The sequence below is a fragment of the Lagopus muta genome, chromosome 2 (assembly GCF_023343835.1).
Source record: "Lagopus muta isolate bLagMut1 chromosome 2, bLagMut1 primary, whole genome shotgun sequence".
In the NCBI taxonomy this organism is placed as follows: Eukaryota; Metazoa; Chordata; class Aves; order Galliformes; family Phasianidae; genus Lagopus; species Lagopus muta.
The window spans coordinates 53,794,961-53,817,252 of NC_064434.1; the positions used below are offsets into that span (position 1 = coordinate 53,794,961).

The window sequence follows — 22,292 nt, forward strand, 5'->3', positions numbered from 1 at the left end:
AAAATAATATACTCATTAATGTTGACCTGGTTGAAAGATGTCTTAGAAAAAAGACATAGCAATCTGTGTGAATGCAATGTGTATGAATCACTTATACAGAGTTACTATGCCTAAATAGAAACCATACAATATTTCTGTCTTGGGAAAGATTTTATTCTAAGAGACTTAGGTGGACATATGGGTTGATCTGTGAATTTTCTATCAGTCCATAAGAGTTCCAGTTATTCGGTCAGGGGTTGAGGGATTTGGATTGACCAAGAGGCTGTACAAATTCAACTAGCAAAACCAGACAAACAAAGCTGCCCTGAACTTGAGCTACTTACAGAAATTGAGGGCACTAAATTCCATGTCTTGCAGTGCCTTTTTAATCATTCATACTACATGAATGACAACTCCAAAGGGTATCTTATTACCTCAAATTCCCCAGGGGCCAGCTGCACACCACTGTACAAGACTTGTAGAAAGATGTAGTTAGTGGCAAACATGCTGCTGAGGGAGAACATGGCAAACTTGGTCTGTGTGGTCACTGCTGGCTACCAACACAAGCTCAGTTCTATGCTCCTACACTTCAGGCGTGCATATCTGTGCAGAAGAGGATACTGAAAAGCAAAAATATCAGTCAGCTTTCACAAAACAAGAGCTGTAAGTTGATAGTAAGAAAACATACAGAAAGATAGTAAGAAAGGTACAAAAATCTAACACATTAAAAAAAAAGCCTAGCAGAAAAACTTAAAATAACCACTATGCTGACAAGCCATGTGGATATAAACATTATATCCATATTTAGTTTCTTCATTTTGAAAGATAATTATGCATTAGAAAATAACATTAGCACAGTGGCAAAATCCACAGCAGAAAGTATCTCTCTCCTGTGAGAAGAGCATCCATATGAAGTCAGTGAGAACTCTAACATCTTCTCTGCCTTTCATAAACATACAAGAGAAACCTTAGCATGTTAGAGCAAAGATCAATTCAGGGTCTTGACTTTCATGACTATGATATTATCATAATATAAACAGAAAAATGAGATCAACATCATTCATGTTAACATGTCTCATGAAGTAGTTTTGAAAGAGGCCTAAAAATGCCTCTTCTTGAACCACCTCAATCAAAAATGGGACAAATACAAAGGGTCTGTAAATAGAATATTCCAACCTTCCTGCTGTCCAAATAGAAAACTATTACCTGCATATAATACTCTCCTTCAACAACATGTGTCTATCAAAGTCACCTAGTACATGAAATTTCATCTTCCTGCTTGTCTGACATCTTGCAACTCAGGTGGCAACAAAAGTCCTTCTGGCAAATGGAATGATTTCCTTCAGGTTGAGTTCAGTGAAAAATAAGAGAATGTGGTACACAACTACGCTGAAATAATTCTCATTTGGTGGAAACTGTCTGATACTGCTGTCATACAACTTCCAGTCAACAGCAGAAAGATAGTCAGGAGACAGACAAGGGCACAAACTCAGTTCTGTCACCAGAAGGTGACTGTTTCCTGTTTTTGTATTATAATAGTATGCTCTCAGACCATTTGGGGCATAAGTACCACTCCCCCGGCCCCCCCCCCCCCACAAAACCAGTAAGCTTTTGATCTGAAAGAAAGCACAAGTCAGCAGACTTTTCTAGCTAAACATGTCTACTGGACTGTTCTGAAACTAAATCAGGTCTTCACAGACTACAGTCCTGATCTAAAGCTTTTTTGCTATCAATGAGAAGTAAAAGGAACTCTGATGTTTCTTGTACTGTAAGTCACAAAATTAGTACACTATGCTGTAAGATAGGATTTAAGTAGTTGAAGATGTACGTTTCTTCTTAAGTTTAGCTCCACTAGAAATCCACTAGATCCACTTGAAAAAGGAGTGCTTCTGATTAAAGTGAACACTAATGTTATTGAGTAAAAAACATTACCTGTAAAGAATTAAATTACCAAAAGTCACATTCCTATGCAAGCTCTTCATGTAAATGTATCTTTAAAGCCAAGAGTAAAACTATCTATAAACAATATGAGTTGTCTGGCTTACAGTCATCAATTACTGAGAATAGATACAGCTTGTATTTGCTTTTATTTCAAGGGTAATTTTTAAGGATACTTTTTAGCAGCACCAGTAAGTTTCTCTCATTCTGAAAACATTAAATCTGTGCTTTACTTCTACCATCCTTTCAAGAAAACTGCACAGTGAAGAGCCTGCAAAGAGAACTTTCTGTAGTTTACCAGACTCTCAGGAGCATTGCTTAGCACTATGCTTCCACCTAGTGGAGAAAAAAAGTTTGGGCCTTAACACGAACAAAACATTGATGAGCGCCACTTCTGTGAGTCAGAAGATGAAGAACCAATCACACACATGAAATCTCAGGAATTATCACTTTAAAAGGCACCAAAGGTACTCCAGCTATCTTAAACATTTCTGAGTTGCTATATATCACATTTTGATTTCCTCTTTATTTGTAGAAGTCTTAATCCTGTTTACATTTGTATGTATGCCCAAAAGTTATGGGTATTTCAGGTCAGGACAACAGAGTTACAAATACATAAATGTTTTCCTTCTGAACAAGACAAATATCATAGTACCTTTTGTATCCAAAGAAGAGTTGTGTGCATTTGCTGAGAGAAAATTGACATGCATTCCCATACCTGAGTGGAACTGGATCACCAACAAAAGTGGGAGAGTTATTAACAGAAGCAGTTGAAAATAGAATGTTGACAATCTGAAATGTGCTCACCAAAACCATAGCTGGATTACAAAAGAGTATGTCTGCACAAGTGAAGACGCCAAAGTATCCAAAGGATGCATCGGAAGTCAAAAATTCTGGATCCTTTGGGCAATTAAACTGTTTCTGTCACAAAAAAAGGATGTATTGTTTGTTGACAGAAAAGTATTTTAGAAAAGGAATCAAATGGTTGGAATCAATAATATTAATTATAGCATTCATTCACTTAAATACAAGTAATTGAGAATATGTTTTGTGAACATGTTACTTAATTTTGAAAAGGAAAATTCAAACCATTGCAAGAGGAATTAAGCACAAATATCTGTGATCCTGATTTACAGAAGTGAAAGAGATTTCTACTTAGCAGGAGTTCAGGAAGTTAAAGTTTTAATGCTTCATGCTACTTCCAACTGATAAACACTAAAAATAGATGGTCCTAAGAGTTTTGATTAAATTTCATTTCATTACTTGCTATTAATTAAAGAATAGCAGAAGTGAAGGTATCTTAAAGGAGTGACTTTTCCTTGCTGATGTCTGCTAAATAACGACTCTATGTACAAGTACACTTAAGCCTGAGAAGTAGCCTTTATTCCACATTTTTCATTACCCACGTATCATCCAGTTCCTGAACTTCATAGAATTGTTGTACCTTGTGATAACAAGCCACCAGTTTCCTTTTGGAATCAAAGACAATGTTGGTATTGTACTGGTAGTAACCATCACTCTTGGTTACCTTGGATCACTGAACTTACATGGCTTCTGGTTCCCCATATTCACAACCACGTAGATGGAATAATTCCTTGCCAGCACAGCTCAGTCTTTTCTGTACTGGTCAGGCAAATCAGCATGGAGGGAAGGAAATAAGACATCAAAAACAGTATAAATGCCAAAACTAAAACTAAAGACCACTAAAATAATCAGTTTAGTTTAGTTTAGTTGCTTTTCATACAATTGTTTTCCATTGTTCAACAGGAGGCAGCGGTTTTGTGTTTCAAAGCTTAGAATGCTGAAACTCTGGCTTTATCTTAAATCAAATAACTGAGGAACACAGCAGTTTCCTCATAGTGAAAGTTAATCTCTGCACCTTCTAGTTCTCTTTTTTGCTGCTGTCCTGTAGAACAATGATGTGACCTTGACATCTGAGGAGATCTTAGCATTCTGCTTCAGCTCTTGATTCAGCTGCTATCATGATGTAGCTCAGAATTTGTTTCTTCTACATTGTGCTCCATTATCTTTCATAAATTCACAGAATCTTAGTGCCACCGGGCTGGAAAAGCCTTTCAGAATCATCATGTCCAACCATCAACCTGATCTACCAGGTCTCATCAATAAACTCAGTGCACCGATCACACATCTCTTCAACACTTGAGCAGTTCATTCCTACGCCTGATCACCCTTTTCCATGAAGGAATACTTCCTCATGTCCAGCATAAACATCCTCTAGCACAACTTGAGACTGTTTCCTCTTGTTCCATCGCTTGTTACCTGAGGAAAGGAGAGAGACACCATTCTCACTGCAACCTCCTTTCAGGCTGCTGGAGGGACCAAAGAGATCTTCCCGCAGCCTCCTTGTAAGCCACTAAAAATGGTACAATTTATTAAGGAAAAATAAAACTTGAGCTTCCTTCCCTTTATAATGCAGTGATGTCAAAAAGAACTGGGTCAGAACAATACCACACTTTAATTTGAAGGAAGTAAAATATGTTAACATTAAATGGCCATTATTTCTTTTATATAAATCTTGATCTTCATGAGCATACTAATACACACATTTTCTATGAAGAAATAAACTTTTCTAAGAATTAAAGTGAAAAAGATTTACGGAAAAAAAAAAAAATCTAGGAAGTCGTCTGAAGCTATCTATGGCAACTAACAAAGTCTAAATTCTCTTCCTCTAACAGTTGCCCCAAGACATTTTAAATGATATGCATAAGCAATCCTCAATGCAGTTGTTTTTCTCAACTGTACTGTTCCCCTTCTGTAGCAAAGATTATACCTTTCAGAATCAGTACATGGAATGCAGTCCACCTGGGGGTCTGGAATATTCTCAAGATAAGCATATACTGTTCTCCCCATGAAGACCCAGCCACAAATACCATCTTCAGGAGTCACAACAATACAGGCATCCTAGTATTGACACAGAAAAACAAAAGACAACATCTCCCCCCCTCTCCGTAGTTGACAAGCATTTACCAAAATGAATGGCTCTAATTAAGTCATAATACCTACCTGCTGCTTCATTGACAGCCGCTTCCAAAATATCCATATTTCTGCCATCAACAACAAGGCCTCCTCAGGAGAAGCAGACATTTCTCTGTCCTCTGACAAGTGCACACTGCTTGTAGGCAGCTGTGACATTGCTGTCTGAGGCCCAGGCATCAGGAGCAGACAGCACCAAAACCACAGCAAAGCTATGAGACCTCAAAAGCCCCATACCTGAAACCTGAAGTCACCCAAGAGGAGGACAGGGGCAAGCAAAGACAGGGAACTTTAATAAGGAAGGTCTTGCAGAAACCTGTGAGTTCCTTGAAGTGCTAGGAAGTCGACACCATGCAACACAATCCCCATGTGTCAAAAACCTCCCAAAACGAAAGGTCAGAGAGTTGCGAGCATTGAGCAATCTGCATTACGCTACTGATACAGAAGTCACTGCTGTGCAGCAATTGAAGAAACACTGCTGGCCAGATTAGCGAACTATTCAAACACATCATTGCTGTGGGAAGGTAGGTTAATGTAAGCCCAGGTCACAGCAGAAGAAAGCCAGTTTGGGAAACCTGAGGGAAAAAAAAAAAAAAGCACACGCAGATCTAGTAGGGTGTGGGCAGGGAACTGGCCCTGAGGTCAGCACTGCTGTTTGGATGCGAATGGTGCCACCACCAGCTCAGCACTGCTCCAAATGAGTTTACTTATGCATTGTATTTATTCACAATTTTAGACTGTACGACTACACTAATAAAGCAAACTGGGTATTTAGACCTGCCATTGGATGACAGAATAACAGCACCAGACATGGGAGCACTCAGTTTTCCATAGGAGATTCCACTGCTCTTCAACCATAGTTCCTGGACTCCTAGATAATCACAGCAGGAGGTTTGAGAGTTAATCTGAAGAACAGATCTGGAAACCAGGACCTCAATTTAGGTTGTGGGTTTTTTTATTTGTTTGTTTTTTTAACTTCTACTGCAAACATGAAAGAAGGGAGAGAGAAGATGTAGTGCCAGACCTGTTAATTTTCTACTGTTTCTACTGGACAACTGGAGAAGCTCGTGGGCTGCAGGACAGCTCATTATTTTCAGTGACATTTGTGTTCTTGTAAATCCTTACCACTTCAACTCCTAGCAGCACAAATCAGGTAGGAAAGTGGGTGATTTCTCAGAGTGAATGAAATCTCATTTCTATGGATTTGTACCTTGTACCCTTTGCATTTATCTCTAGTTTTCTCAGTTCCCTCTCACCTGCCTCACCCACAGTAAGGGCAGGACTGGCATTTTAAAACAGGCTGAGTGGTACACTCTAGATTTCAGAAAGATCTAATACCAGACACAAACAGAAAGCCATTGCTTTTCTGCTTTTTGGCACCCTATTCAGCTCTCTCACAGCAGTTTTTCTCATTAGTACCCAAAAAAGAGCTCTGGCAGAAAATTTTTCATGTAAATTCCACTGGCTACTCACTACAAAAAAGTTGATTGCAAACCTAGGGGTAAACCATTTTCCTTATCTATGAGACAAATGGATAGCACAGAGTACCTCTTCCAGGGCCTAGTTCTGGGTTCAAGGACAAACTAAGACTCATGCCACAACTGAATTCTAAAAATCTAGAGTCAGTTTGCTGGGCATGTCCATATCTCAGTTCACATCACCTTTTGTGCTTAGTATCTAGAAGGAGATTTTTTTCCTCTCTGTTGACCCTAGACTTCTGATAGACACACTTATTGCACAGGCAACTGGGACAAACACTGCAGCTGGCATTTACTAGCAAAACAGTTATCTCACAGACTAACCTAGGCTTCCACATGTTAGAGGAATGTATGTGTACACACACACACACACACACACTTGGAGTACCCCATCTCCTCCAAGACTGGAAATCAATTCTGCATGGAGATGTTTACTTCTCATTTTCAGGCACTTTTGTATATTATAAATGCTAGCAGACACAAAGACTTTTCCTGTTCAAGAAAATTCACAGAACTTAGGAAAAAAAGAAGTTGTTTTATTGAAAACAGCATTATGCTTAAATGCTTTGCCACTTCAAAATTCTGTTTCAAAATTTTACAGTGTCAGTTAAGGTATTACAAGATAGTCTTTCTTCTAAAAAAAGAATAGAGAAAAATCATAGTAGCAAAATAGTAGCTTTATCTGAGAGTAATGCACAGCAGGCTCAAGTACAGTAGCCAGACATTTAAAAATGCACCTCTTCACATACAGTGGTACACTGTATACAGAATACAATTAAACAGGCTGACATTTGAAGGTTACTTATCAGTGCAGCCAATCCATGTGAGGACTTCCAAAAGAAAGGCAGTCAGTGTTTAGTGTTTCAAAACAGTGATGCAGCTCCAACTAAACCACAACTGGTCATTCATTAGGGAGATCATGTATCCCAAGACCACAACAACAAAACACTGTTAAGCCCGCTCACTTCAACACTAAGTTAAACTACAATAACAAACAGAGAATCAAACTCATTTCTGGCTATGTTTCACTACCCAGTAGATGAGTTCTTTCTTCATTATCACTAGAAGGGTTTTGCAGGCTGGAACTGGAGCTGTTCGCAGAAGGAAAGGAATAGGAGGGGAGAAACAGGTTTAACATTCTGTAGATATTTCTATGTAGTACCAATATTATAACATAAAACTCACACAAGATATGGAAAGAGCTAAGTGGATCATTGAATTTGTTTCCTTAGCATAGTGCAGAACTACGTAGTACTACTTTCACACCCCTTGTCTCTACTGACATAATTCACAGATATCCTTCTGAAGGAGCCATCAGTGGGATTTAACCCTTAATATAACAGTAAAGTCCAATAATGTCACAGTAAAGTCCAATTGCACGTAGAGAAAAGGCAAGACCTAGTTCAGGTCTCTGTTTAGGTCAGTAAGGATTTAGTAAAGAATAGAGATGTATGTAAGCAATACTTTTACTGCTCATTCTGTCATTTAATATCAGATTGGTAGTGAAGAAGAAACAGAAGCGTGGCTTCCAAACATCTGCTTTATACAGCTTTAAGTAAAACAAAGAATAACTCCACATACCTTTTCCTTGTGGCCTCAGCAATATAAAATATTCCAATTGCAAGTCCCTTTGAGAAAATGGTCAGTTACAATCATAATAATAACAACCTTATGCAACAGCTCTTAAGTGCAACATATACGAAAAGCAAAACATTTATCACTTACACTTAACACTGCCCATCCTCCTTGGATGGCTGACGCCCATTCAAAACCCAGCTTTTCATTTAGAAATCCTCCTAAAGTGGGACCTACAAATGCCCTGTAACAAAGCAAAAACAGGTGCAGATATCCCAAATAAATAAAAGGTACAGATTGTATTATTTGCACAGGTTTTATTGCACTTTGTGGCCTTCCTCCATTGATTCTTTCCTCATCAACAAAGAAGCTGACTTCTGCAGCAAGTATTAACTGTTTGTCATGGCCCCAATAAATCTACTAAGTTGTCTCCTCAGCTGTAGACAGGACATACATTAGAATGCTAAATGCACTCTTTTCTGTATCCTGCATGTCTTGGGAGCTCCATTAACTACAGTGTTCTAACAGCACCTACACAGACACCTTCTACCATAAAAGAAATTTAAACCCTCATCTCTCAAAATTTAAACCATCCAAATCTGGAAATAGATGGATATAAGCAGGTGGAAAGGCACAGTGTGATGGTTATGGTTCTCATTACTGTGCTCACAAGGTTGAGCTGTATGTAAATCTTGGCTCCTCTGTGTCAGCCTAAGAATGCCATGAAAGGTTATGCAAAAAAGTCCTACATGATTCTGTCATTTGCTACAGTAAGGGATGAAACTCTGTACAAGAAGAGATTTCCTGGAAGCCAGCCATAATAACAGCATGCTCAGCAGCAGCACAAAACTGAGTTTTATTAACTTCATACTGCATCTATCTGTACTGAACCCTGTACACCAAATAACTTGAGTGCTAGATGTCCTGTTTATCTTATAAAAATTGTGCAACTGAAACCCATCTGCAGCCACAGAAGACTACACAGACTGACAGAATATTGTGAAAGTGGCCGCCAAAAGAGGGGTTCATTTCTCACTAACAACTTTGGAAAGTTATTCAGATCAGTAGCATCTTTCACTCATTTCTGTGACAACCACTGGGTAAGAAATTCAGGAACACTGTGCTAAGCTCTACAAAAACAGACCCTGAATAATGGCTGTAGTCGAAAGAGAACAGAGTGTTCCATGCAGAACATAAAAAAAGGTAAATGCAGGAGGAGAAAAAAATAATAATAATAAAAAAAAAACAGTCTACTTATGTCTATAATAAACACCAAAGGTTTCAGTGGCAACAAAAATAACCATTAAAGAGGGCAAACTAACACCCATTTAATCAGGGCAGGTTTTTTTATATGAAGGCATTTTAAAGGTAGACAAGTCCATTCCCTTGCAGGATAAAAGCCTTATTTCAACACATCCACTACACATTTGGCAAGAATCTCTTGAATGGAAGTCAACACAGTGACCACAATTGGAATTCAGCATGTTTTCACATGGCAATAGTGAAGAACAACCAAACACTGTAGCCTATTAAAAGGTGACTGCATACATACCCAAGGGACCACACAGCATTAAAGAGCCCAGACACCAGCCCCAGTAGACTCAAGCCTTCTTCAAATCCATTTTCACTGCAGGGAGACAGCACAATTAGAGATGCACAACCATTACTGTGTCTCAATCTACATCCTCCCCCTAAAATGGGTTTGGTGGAATTACATTTGTTTATCCAGTACTTTCTTTGCTGTTTTTCTAGAAGGCTGCAATGCTACTTATCTCTCATGTCTTCCTGGGCAGACTTCTAACACCATCACTCAGCCTCCATATTTCATACGGCAAGTGTAAAACAACGATAGGTGGCTTTTAAGAAGGAAAGACCTTGCTTCAAGGGGATCATACTTACAAAAGTAAATCAAGACCCTTCTAGGGCATTGCTGTCAAGCCACATCACAGACTTTGTACCTCAAGCAAGTGCAACTTGCCAGTTGTTGGCAAAATGCCAACGCAGACTGAAAATCCAGTTCACACTGTGGACTAATGTTCTTCAGAAGGTGAAATAAGTCCTGTGTATATGAAACCACACACGAGTCACCCCTAACTATGAGATTATAAGTCTATTAACTGTGCCAGTAGTGCAGAAGTACACATCTACAAAAATTTACTTGCAATATGACTGTGTAAATGGGACACTCAGCCACAAAAATATAGGACAAAAAAAGTAGTGGAAGAAGCATGTAATTATTACTCACTGCTTTGGTCTCAAGACGGGAAAATAGCCACACCAAAAACCCACTTTGCATTCACCTCTGAAAATAAGTTACATCTTGAGCTTCCTACAATTAGTAGCATGGAAGATACACTGGACATTTACTTACTATGCACACTGCAGTATCTCTGGAAATACTGGGATAGCACTCATTCCAAGGGAAAAGCCAAGGAAAACCAGCACTAGGACAAACATCCACAACTGACTGCAAAAGAGGCATTTAAAAAACAGCTGAAGATTCTTTTCAGATCAAGACACCGTTTGACTGATTGCTGTTATGTCAAATCACACTGATTGAACACAAAACTGACTTTCCTGAAGCCAAAAAGAATTGCCCTAACACTTAGACATGAAAATAAATCCTTGTGCTTTAAAACAAACAAACAAAAAAGACTTCAACAAAGCATTTCAGTGTTGCATGCTCAGTTTCAGTATTTCTCCATCAAAAAATAGCTGATTTTAAGAGGAACACACAAGAGAAGTGGTGGACAGATGAGCTTAATTTAGTAATACAACTACACATGTAAAACCCATAGTTAATGAACACTGATGAAATTGAGAAGATTGAAAAATAAGACAGAAAGAGGACTTTGTTTTGCTGAAGTAGAAGTGCCATGGAACCAGGAGGCAAGGAAAATAAAAAAGCAGCACTCTTCTCAACACACGCGTTAACACGAGCAAACATATAAACATATTAACAAAATACTTAGAAAAAGGATCTATTTAAAAATGTTATCATTTCTACCTTAGCTACACCTCAATTTTCAGGTACTTTCACTGATTTACATTTAAAGTCTTGGGTTAGAAGTGAAAAACATACTGTTTCAAGGTCAGAGGTGCTAAACATAGATTCGTGGACAAACACAATAATGGCCATGCTAGCAAAGACTAAAACATTGCTTCAGGAGACAGGTTCAAGAAGAGGCAATTCACAACCTTTCAATGTGCAGTACAGGAGCAGGTCCTAACAAGAAAAAGCACATGGCTGTTACTAGGCCTCCTGACACCAGCAGCCATTTCCTGAGGTGCTGTGAAAGAAAGGAAGAAGCATGCAGTTTAAAAATGTGAATATGTAATGCAGCTATTTTGTAATACTAATTCTAATAAAATCTAATACTCCTCTTCTAAATCTTCATCTTTTAAAAAGTACTGCTGGTCTACAGACCATCATTACAAATAAACTAGCAATTCACAATTTCTAAACAATATTAAGAAACACTAAATTCATGTTTTCTTGTCACCAAAGCAATCACTGTCAGCAGTGCTTAGAACAGAGATTTCAGAATACCGAAAAAAGGTGCTGCTCTGTTGGAAAAATATTCTAGGTCTCATTCTTCCTTAGCAGAAGAAACATAGTACAGCACTGCAACCAGTTCTCATATACAAAGTCATTATTAGCTTCAGTCAGGAAACAAACAAACAAACCCCCAAAACAACCAGAACTGTCATCGCTCTTCATAGAAATTATTCAAAGCCCAGTTTTCCTCGATCAGTTAGTAGTGATTGTCAACAAGGCAGATTTACATAAATCTTACTCTTCTCAAAAGTGGATACAAATCAGATGCGAACAAAAGCATGAATAACATGCTTTTGTTCGTAACACATTTTAACAGTCTGTTCTGTACAAGCTGGAAACACTGTGCTTAGTTCATCAAAAGAAAACTCAGTACATTTCAACTTAATCAGTGTCCTGTACAATTTCGTCTGTTCTTGTACAATCCAGACCTTGCAAATGCAACCTTAAGTTGGCATTATTCAATGCACCTGCAAGGTCCTGAAACACAGATCTCTTCACAACAGCAGGTCATTGTACATTACTTCAATATGGGAGGTCCTCCACTTTCAGCTAAATGTATAGAGCACATCATCACCACTAAACAAGCAATCGGGACAGTACTCACTGGCATTTTGTCACTTAGGAGTCCAAGGAGGGGAGAAGACAAGGAGTATGAGAGTGCCAAACCCAGGAACACTAAGCCCACATATCCAGCTGGGAGTTTGAACTATGTAAAGGAAAAAACACAACAAAACAACACAAGCCATACAAGTTACATTAACTAAAGGACAATCCAAGAATTATATTTTAGGTCAAATAAATGAAATCTATTAAGAGTTTTACATATTTTATTGATCTCATACAGATGTTTGTCAAGTATTTGAAGTCAGTGAAGCTAGTTTCCTTCCCAGTATCTCTACACCAGCACACAGGACCTTAACGCTGATATCTGGCATGTCTGAAACAGGTATTTCATACACTGAAATTTAAACGGATTTAATCTTTACATCTCCAATCTTCAATTATATCTTCATTTAGAAAAGCATAAAAACCATAGGCACCCACTGCTAACTACTTTCTTTCTTAAAAGAAAGTAGTTCTGTAAAACACAACAATGGCTTTTGAACCAAAGAAAGACTTTAAACTGAATAAGAAACACTCCAAGGACTACATTTTCATAATGCAGCAACATCTCTATGTTGAAACAAAATACATAATGAACCAAATGCATACTCTCAAATGAATGCTTTAACAGCTAGAATGTATTCCAAGGTGTTTCATGTGGCATGAACTACATAAACATTCAGTATTTCCTCTCCATATGCAAAAACATGATAATAACTCTAATTCTGTGGTTAGAATACTTGCCAAGAACGCTGCAGCCCTTTCACAGCAAGCACCTGCTAGCACAGAGCAGGGAAAAAGCAGCAGTCACACCACTGCACGCTACTTGACAGTGGAATAATTACAGATCCTGTCTAGGTGGTAGAAGACATGTTCACATTTCTAAAGATGTAAGAGGTTAGCACCAAGCCTTCTCAATTCTGGATAAGTACACTTTATGCTGAACTAGACAGGGAAAAAGTAGCTGTAGTACTACATCTTATAAAATGCTATACCTAGAAAAACAAATAAGCAACTCAAAAAGCACTGCTTAATTTCATGCAGGAACCGTTCCCTTTTAATTACTTTAGACACTATTGGAAAAACAAATAAATAACATTAGACAGAAATATTAAAGTAAATCAAAAGCAAGGAAAACATTTGCTGTTGCATTGCCTCTGACAACAATTTGCCTTTTAACGAGTGCTGAAGAACCCAGCTAGCCAACTACCTAGTTGTAACCAATTTCTCTCTGGCATTGTTGTAAGTGAAAGCAGTGCTGTGACACCATGTCCCCATCAAGAAACACGATGCTGAAAATGACTGTTGCAACTTTACAGAATTTGCTTTCAGCAAAGAGGAAAAAGTCCCTTGCATATAAAAACTGCCTATTAAGAGAATGGCTTCTGCAGCTGAAAGCCAATTCAGTGGAAAAAGCAAGTATTTTAAAAGCCCTGAACTTTCTCATTCTCAAAGTTCCTGATGTCAACTAAAGGAGTAAATTATTTGGAAATCTAATTAATCTGGAAATCTAATTATTTGGAAAGCTAATTAAACCAACTGAAATGAATAAGGCATAACATTCTTCAGGATAATTTAAAGTACAATTTTTACCAGTTGTTCACTGCAAGTTAGGACTCTCCTGCACATTAACAGGACTTACCTTCTTTAAGATAAATAGAGACATTGTGGGATCCAAGAAGCCCAAGCATGCACTTAGAGAAAATATAGTAAAACAGAGAAATAAGACTTTTGGTAGAAGAGCGAGCTTCCAAAATGACTCCTTGGTGGGGATCGAATCTGATTTGAAAGAAAAGAAAGGCAAAGGAGAAATAAAAATATTGTGAAAATGCAGTTACTTCTTCACTAGTCCTTATACAATGAAAATTTCATGCATACGTTTTAATTTAAAACAAGCAAAAAAGGAGGGAAAATGAAGTCTCTTAGTATATCATCTGTACACTAACACTAATTCAGATCTCCTACATGTTCAATTCATATTGCAGACAGGAAGCTTCACTTAAGGTACCTCTATTGGATATCATTTCTAAGTCAGGCTCCCTTCTTGACGCTGTTTGTGCTCTAATTGCTGACTGCCATCTTAGAGCATACATAAAATTAAAGTTCATTCATCTGCATCCACCAACTCAGAGCTACATTTATTAGTGTAGTTTCAAGTGGCCATGTGGTTAACCACAGCAAATTTCTTCTAAAAGCCAGTGTAAGTGAAGTTAATCTTCAAGGCTTTTGAATTTAAGAAGAAAAATGAGGGGGAAAAAAAAAACCCAAAACTATTTTATAGTTACTCTGTTTCTCCTAGAATTAGAACATAAGAAAATCAGAACCTTTCAATCGCCATCCTGTGGAAAGACTTATCTTCAAGCTATCTTTCTGCCCGAACTGGATCATCTAAAATTTAACCAAATGTGTATGATCTCCAGCACTTCTGTTAACCCCCGCATTTATTAATTTTAACATTCATTAATGATAACCAGATTAGGTGTCAATCAGTACAAATAATCCCCTGTTTTGTTCTCACTGTAATTCTTTCCCCACTACCAAATCCTCAAACACACCAAGCTCTCTTGTCCCAGGCAAAGCCTATCTCCTGCCTTTCTTCAGCTGGCTATAACAAACTGATATTAAGCAGATACCACTGACCCTTTACAGGCTCTGAAGCTAAGGAGACACACACAAAAAAATATATCTCAGCTTAATTCCAGAGTCCTAAGCATCTGCAGAAATACACATGACATGCTGGATTCATTCCAGGCCATCCGCATGCACCAATTGGTAGAAGGTGGGCTTGATGAAGACGGCAAATTAATTCAGCCCTCTGAGTTGAATCAGATTCCAGAAACCAACAGTGTTCTAAAGGACAGTTAGATAGACAAGAAATTAAGGTAAAAAAGGAGGTAGGGAGAAAGGTGCTTACCATAATTTGGTAGTAAGCACATATTCATAGGCACTAGGAGCAATACCACACATCCCAGTGTAACAAAAGGGATCTCATAACCAAAGGATTGGTACAAAAAGCCACCTAAAGGTGGGCCCAGCACCAGTCCAAGCCCTGTAAAAATTTCAAGGCTGCCCTAAACAACAGAAAAGAAAGCAGATTAAAAACAAAAGTCAGCATATTGAGAAATTTCAATGTTACGATGACTTTTACAAAGTGGGATAGCAAAAAGAATGTTATTCAAACCACCTGTACCCAAACCCACTGCAGGGTTAGCCACTCAGCTACCACCCAGGTGTCCAAGTCCTGAGGCAGGGCAAATGCTTAACCGATGGAAAGCACTTGTAGGCCAACCCAGGCTGAAGTGATCCCCTCTCCGACATGCAGAGTTACACTATGGCCTCTATGGTGGGGTGGGAATATGAACTCCTGTATGGAGATGAGCATGTCTATTAAAGCTTTTTTTCCACAAATGGCCATCAAGATTCACTCACTAGGGGTGGGAAACACTGAAACTGCAGTAGGAAAGACTCAGATTAATTAAATTATAGCCAATCTGGCATCTTATATAAAGACTATGTGATAACTTTGAATACATTTGCGTGTGAGACAGCAGATTTTATCCTCCCAGTTTTAGAACTGCCTACAGCTAATCCACTGTATTGCGGGTACTCAGCTGTAATACTGTTTTTTTTGTACTTACCAGGACAGTAGCTATATTATTGGGAAATGCCTTTGCAAGGATTGAAAATGATGCTGTCATTGCTGCTGCAAAACTTATTGCATCCATTGCTCTTACTAAAAAGCACAAACCAATGAACATTGGTCCACTTGGAACCTTGTCCAACATTCTAGGGGGAAAAGAAAAAAAAAAGATGTAAATGCAGATCTTTCTAGATGCAACAAGTCATCCAAAAATGGCTCAGGAATATCACTGTTACTAGTTAAAGGACACAACTGTAAGACACACAATACTTTCTATTGCTGCATTTTTTTTAAAATCATATCAATATAGCCATTCAAACCCTATCAAATCTCTTTTGACATCTTTATCCTTTCCCCCTTTCTTTGATGCTGCAAAAGGGAAGAAAAAAAGAATCACAGTCTCCTAACTCCCCACCAAAAAAAAAAAACAACCACACAACAATGCCATCTTCTGTTGTATTTCATAGTTCTTCCGAGCAATGATTCAAGGAGTCTGATGCAATGAATTACGACTACCTAATAAGAAATTACTTACTTAATTTTTAATCATACTTTTATTTTCCTATAATGAGTGGCTTAGCCTCACTGGATGCCAGGCAAATCTTATTTGCACTCACAATTGTGGGTGGTTTTTTTGTTGTTGTTGGTTTTGTTGTTGCTGTTGTTTTTTGTTTGTTTGTTTTAAGAAAGCAACAATTAAAATATTATGCATATGTAGTTCCTTTATTGCTGCACTTTGGCGGATTTCTTGCAGTTCATTAACTCTGGAACATTTTTGTTTATAGAAATTTTCTCCTTAGTTTTCAAAGTACTATACAAGCCTTGAAACGGAGAAGTATTTATTGGGCTTTACAAGTGATAAATAAAAGCAGACGCAAAAAAAATGACTTAAGCAACACCTAAAAGATGTTCAAGAGTTTCCAGTTGTTTTGTGAATGTCTTCTCATTTGGATGAAAATAACTAGAAGACAAATGCAACAAAGCAGCCAAACAAAAATTACTCACCCAAATAGAATTGTTACCCATCCAGAAACAAACATCCCTGCCACAAACATGAATTTTGCTCCAATCTTTGTAAGCTGTAAATTAAATATAATTTCCAAGTTATTATTTCAATCAGAAAGTTACTGTTAAGAAATCAAAGCATTCTTGATTGAAAAAAAATCTCTATTTTACAGTCTATACAACCAAAAGATCTGGAGACACTTCTCCTGCCTGTGTGTCTTCACACAACACGGAACCTAAAAATATTCTAAATGGTTAAGTGACTTAACCCAGTTTTCAGCTGGGTAAGACAATGGCGCAGTTAGCTATTTCACAGCTGCATGTTGCAGCTTCTGCAGGGCAGCAGATTGCTGCAGGACTCCTCATAACCAACTAAAATTAATACATTCTCCCTCCAGTAAAGCCAGCGGTGCCAAGTCAGCAATACCCGTTTCATACATGGCTTGGAAGAGTCAGCAGAAGCTGATTTTAAAGACCTTTAATAATATAAAGTTTTGGAATAGGAGGCATAGTAACTTCAGGTCTTTTATTTGTTACCTGATAAATAACCCAGTTTTCAGACTTCATCACTAATGTGAAGGTTGAGAACAGGCCCTGACAGAAAACTTAATCCAATAACAAAGTACACTGGAGCTTCTAATTCCAAGCTGTTACACTGTAACATACCCTAAGGACAGTAGGTATTTCAGATTGTTTGTCTTGCTCAGACCTGGACAGCATCCTTGTGTTCCAGCCACTAATACTGAAACCTCTATTACGCCAAGTTTCGTTGAAACCCTCAAGTTTTCTGACTGTTGGACTGCCCACCTCTATTGGCAAAGACATGCTCACTTCACCTGTCCTCAAGTGAGTGTGGCTCTCTCTGCTGTGAAATACTCGGTGAGGGTGTGCCATAGCTAAATACCATGACAAGCTCCAAGAGCAGACTTAGCAAAGGCACTGGTGTGACACTGATGAGCCACCTCATCACCAGGAACAAAACATCACCAATGACTAAGAGGAGAGACTGCCCAGCCAAAGAACAAGAAAGTGAAACTGCAACAGCCCCAACTCAAGCACGGTTCTGGCCAAGGATTAATAAAAAACAGTGCTCTATGTATGTGCTTACTTATATAACATGTAACTTATCTGTAACTGTAACCAACCAGAGAAAAACACTGATTCTGCAAGAAAACTGAAGCTGGAAAAATTGGAGACATTGACCTCATGTTGCAGTTGGATGAAGTGAAAGGGGAAACTGAGTTAAGCAACAGTGCCATAATGGAAGGACAGGCTAAGAAAAAGGCAACATATCAGAAAAAAAAGGGTGAAGCAGACTAAAGGGAAAAAAAATAAAAAACCCATCTTACTAACACAGCCAAATAAAACTGAATATATATACAAGTGAAATAAATAAAATATAGGCTAGTGAAAGATATAAAATAAAGGAGGACTGATGGACAGATAGATTGTTCTGAAGCAAACAGAAAAGTTAACCAGAAAAGGACACAAAAACAAAACAAAAAAAAAAACACAACAGTTGCAGTTCAGAAACCCTATGCTGCTTTCAGGAACTGTGGAAGAGTAATTTTTAAACTGTGCTGACAAGACCTAGATCAGATTCAGACTGACTGGCCAGGCTCCAGTTACCACAGACAACATTTCAAGGGCGCTCCTGAAGAAACATTTCTTTTCTCACCCTCACAGAATTATCCTTGTGTAGCAACCTGTGTCATCAAAGAAGTAAATCACAGCTTCAATGATACTTACATAATTTCCCAAGATTAAAGAAGTCAAGAAATTGACCAAAGCAAAACATCCAAAAATCAGGCCAACAACTGTGTTATTGGCACCTTTTTTTTCTGCCTGCAAAAAAGATCACAACTAAGTAAAGATGGAGGCAAACCCTTCAGGTGAGTAACATTCATACTTTGTAAATTCTTTTTAATTCTGTCTGTGCAGTTACAAAACGATTTCTTTTCTCAAAGGCAGCAGGTGCTCACGAGGTAACTTCACAGCAATTTAAAGACATCTTCCACTTCTACTTAAGCTACACATAATCAAAAGAAAAGCAACATTAAATCCTCAAAGAACAGAAATGCTGCGCCGCATCTGATCTGATCAGGTGAACAGACTTTATACCCACTGCTCCAGCTGGTGGGCTGTACCTTCAGTTATTTGATCTCATTCACAGCGAGAAGGCAGCAAGCAGGGCAGTCTGTCAACTTCACTGTATCAGTTCTCCCCTTCATCATCTTTGTAGCCCACCTTTGCACACAAAGGAAGGATACAAAGGTGGTGAAGGGTCCAGAGGCAAGGTGTATGAGGAGCGGCTGAGGTCCCTTGGCTTGCTCAGCCCAGACCAGGGAAGCCGGAAGAGAGGCTTCATGTCAGCCTATGGTTCCTCACAAGGGGAGCAGAGGGGAAGCACACAGCTCTGTTCTCTGGGGACAGCAAAGGGACCCAAGGGAACAGCACGGAGCTGAGCTGGTGGGGGGGTCAGACTGGGAGTTAGAGAAAGGCTCTTCACCAGAGGGAGGTGGACACATAACAGGCTCCCCAAGTGGTCATGGGCCTAACTACCAGAGTTCAAGGAGCATTAGGACAGCACTCTCCGGCACAGGGTTTGGATTTTGGTGGTCCTATGTGGACTCCAGTGAACTCTGTGATCCTTGTAGGTCCCTTCCAACTCATAATATTCTATGATAACAAGTGTCAAGCAGATTTTTTACTTATCCAGCTGGTACAGCACACTTATGCTGGCATATCAAGGGCAAGAATTTCAACAATTCCTTTTAAAAATTGGGAACAACCTGGTCATGAGAGAAGTAGATTTCTGCTGCAAAGGCACTGTGACAATGTTTTGCATCCCTTATTAAGCACTGTAGTCACTCAGCAGAAGTAGAGAGTATATTTTTTCTTGCAATTCAGTGAGTTTAACACAGTGAATGATAGTCAAGCATGAGTTAACAAAGAGGAAAAAATAAATAAATAGTCATTGGGAGATTAAAGTACTGAAATGCAAGTCAGGACATGGCTTGAGTTTTAATCTCAGCTCTATCACCAAACTGTTAAACAACACTGCAAAAAATTACTTCATTTCTATTTTTAATCTATCTTGTCCCTATAACTCACTATCTAATCTATTACCTCCCACGCTAAGAGCTGGATGCCAGCTGGGAGACCTGTTTCTTAGACTTGAGAGAGCAGGGAAGCTCCAGCAGGAAATGGCTGTGGAGCTTTAGCACAAAGCGACCACATGTGAAACCAAGCAAGTGAATGTAGCTCAGCCATTTACTTGCTGTCTCCTCTGCAGCCACGGGGACAATGAAATAAGTCAGTGGGCAGGAACCAGGTCATTGTTACTTACACTGAGCTATTTTAGCCAGCACCAGGCCATCGATACCAATTCCCATAACCAAAGAGTAAACCACAGCTCACGCACAGCTATAAAGGTCCTATAGTGCTCAAGATCCTCTTAAAAACTTCAAGGTGAAAAACACAAATGAAAGAACAGACAGGTAGTTTACCTCTCCAGGGAAAAAGGGGCCCAGGATGGAATAGCATATCATTGAGCTGAAGTTTATGGAAGCTGCTGCAAGCATGGTAAATAGCTGCTGCCTGGTAAGCCTACTCGATTCCTCACCTGGTGCTTCTGGCGTGCCATCCTCTTAAACGAAAACGAAAAAAAAACCGGATAGAGAAAAGCACGATTTACAAATCACGTTTGGAAATCAAATTCTGTGCAAAACGCCGATCCTCCTCACCACGCAGCAGTATTTTCTCCGTAAAGCAGGACCGCACACAGGCACCACCTGCCCGACACACGAAGCAAACAGTCCCAGCCGCGTTTCGGTACTCCCGTGCCCATCCCTCAGTGTCAGCCGCTTCGCCCGGCGGCAGCGGAGCCTTTCCAGCCTCTGTCCCGCAAGCTCGGCCTCACGGGGCACCCGCTCCGCAGGCGGGCTGCACGAAGCACGACACCGGCACCCACCGCAGCGCCCCGTCCCGCACCCAGCGCCGCCCCGCGCGCTGAGGCAGCCCCTTCCAGGAGCCGTCCCGCGGGGCGCCGGCCCCACTCCCACCTGGCGGCCGATCGGGCCCCGCACCGTCCGCCGCGCGGCTGCCCATGGGGAAGAGCGGCGGGTTCGCAATGGCCGGCACCGCCTCCTCTGGCAGCGGCCGCGTGCTGGTAACGCAGCGGGGCAGGGACAGACGCCGGCCACTGAGCATGCTCGGGATGCGGCTCGTCCTGACTGCGGACCGAGGGGTTCGTGGGATGTGCTGGGGTCGGAGCGGTGGGCACGGAGAGCTCAGCGCTGTTGGCAGCGTTGAGATGTTAGGGTTTCGATTCCGACCGTTTCGATAAATCTTTATTTATGTCGGAAGTTCTACAAGGGTCCCGAGCAGCGCGGTGTCACAGGGGTTTATGTGAGCTCCGTCACTCGTGTCTTCCAACTGAACCCTGCAAGAGGTGTGCTGTGCCTCGCCATGCAATCTGCTAGCAAGCAGCCGGCCTCCACACACATCGCACACCTGTCCCAGCAACAGCCTGTAAGCATCACGATGCTGTGATCGCTAGGGGCTGCAGGGCCCAGGAGCTCCTCTGCAGTAAGGCCAGCTGAGCAACGGTTTGGTGGTAAAGGACCAGGCACAGGGTTCCATTCTGTGTGACCGACCTGGTGGTGGTCTCTGGAAGTTTTACCACCGTGGTCAGACTGCTCAGGTGTGAATGCTGATTTGCCTGCTAGGCGATCATCCACGCAACCTTCATCGAGTAGCAAAACAGTATACAGTAACAAAAGGGCTGAATGCCAAAGTTGTTAGAGAATGAACGGCTATAAAGTAGCAGGAAGAAAATCCAGGCTAGAGTTGGAAAGAAGGCAACTGGGCAATGCAGTCAGCACAGGTTCCTACAGAGAGGGGAGGAAAATGAGGAAGGAGAAGAGTGAGTTGGAGACCTCTTCAAACCCCAGTGAAAGACAGAGCATCTATTGCTATGGAGACAAACCAGTAACAACTTCCTAAAAGAACTATTTTAGCTGTGCTATCAGTACTCCATCTAGTCACCAGTTATAATATAAGATGCATAATGGGGATGTTTCAGAACAAGTGTTCCCATTTATGTTAGTTCAGAATGCCAGTGACAGTGATGAGAAAAAATACAATTCTTTCTTGTCACAACACTGGGAAGCCTTAAGTTATTTAGCAGTTCCAAAGAACAAGGGTTTATTGGGATCATATTTTGACAGTGCATTTTGTGTGGCATATGTTTATGGCTATTAATTTAAAAAATTCCCCAAGAACTACCGTGACCTTTTCCCATCTGCCTCCAGACAAAGCCATGAACAGAAATCCTTTTCACAGATGCTGCCCATTGAATGGCCTAGAAGGGAGAAATGCTTATAAATGATAAAGGATAACAAGAAAATGTTGGTATACACAAAGCATGAGGCACAAATAGAGGTAATAAACTGGTAGAGAGAGACTGTTGGGAAAAAGAAAGCTTTGCTTTTTTGCTAAACAGTCAACTCTGTTCAGG

General features: G+C 39.9%; 1 protein-coding gene across 2 annotated transcripts; it reads right to left on the bottom strand.

Moving 5' to 3' along the window:
* Nucleotides 1–1,578: 1,578 nt before the first annotated feature.
* SLC18B1 (solute carrier family 18 member B1) lies at nucleotides 1,579–20,949 on the bottom strand. Of its 2 annotated transcripts, none has more exons than XM_048935620.1 (14): nucleotides 20,836–20,949; nucleotides 20,281–20,420; nucleotides 18,521–18,616; nucleotides 16,772–16,845; nucleotides 15,765–15,912; nucleotides 15,041–15,197; nucleotides 13,769–13,905; nucleotides 12,128–12,229; nucleotides 11,163–11,254; nucleotides 10,336–10,431; nucleotides 9,517–9,591; nucleotides 8,115–8,208; nucleotides 7,971–8,017; nucleotides 1,579–7,480 (listed from the first exon to the last, which is right to left on the bottom strand). In XM_048935620.1, exons 1-14 carry the CDS (start codon nucleotides 20,879–20,881, stop codon nucleotides 7,408–7,410), a joined length of 1,377 nt encoding a protein of 458 aa, XP_048791577.1. In that variant the 5' UTR covers nucleotides 20,882–20,949; the 3' UTR covers nucleotides 1,579–7,407. The 2 variants fall into 2 exon arrangements, with proteins under 2 accessions (XP_048791577.1, XP_048791578.1); XM_048935621.1 differs by lacking the exon at nucleotides 20,836–20,949 and adding an exon at nucleotides 20,518–20,816 and having other exon boundaries at nucleotides 2,725–7,480.
* Nucleotides 20,950–22,292: the final 1,343 nt, after the last annotated feature.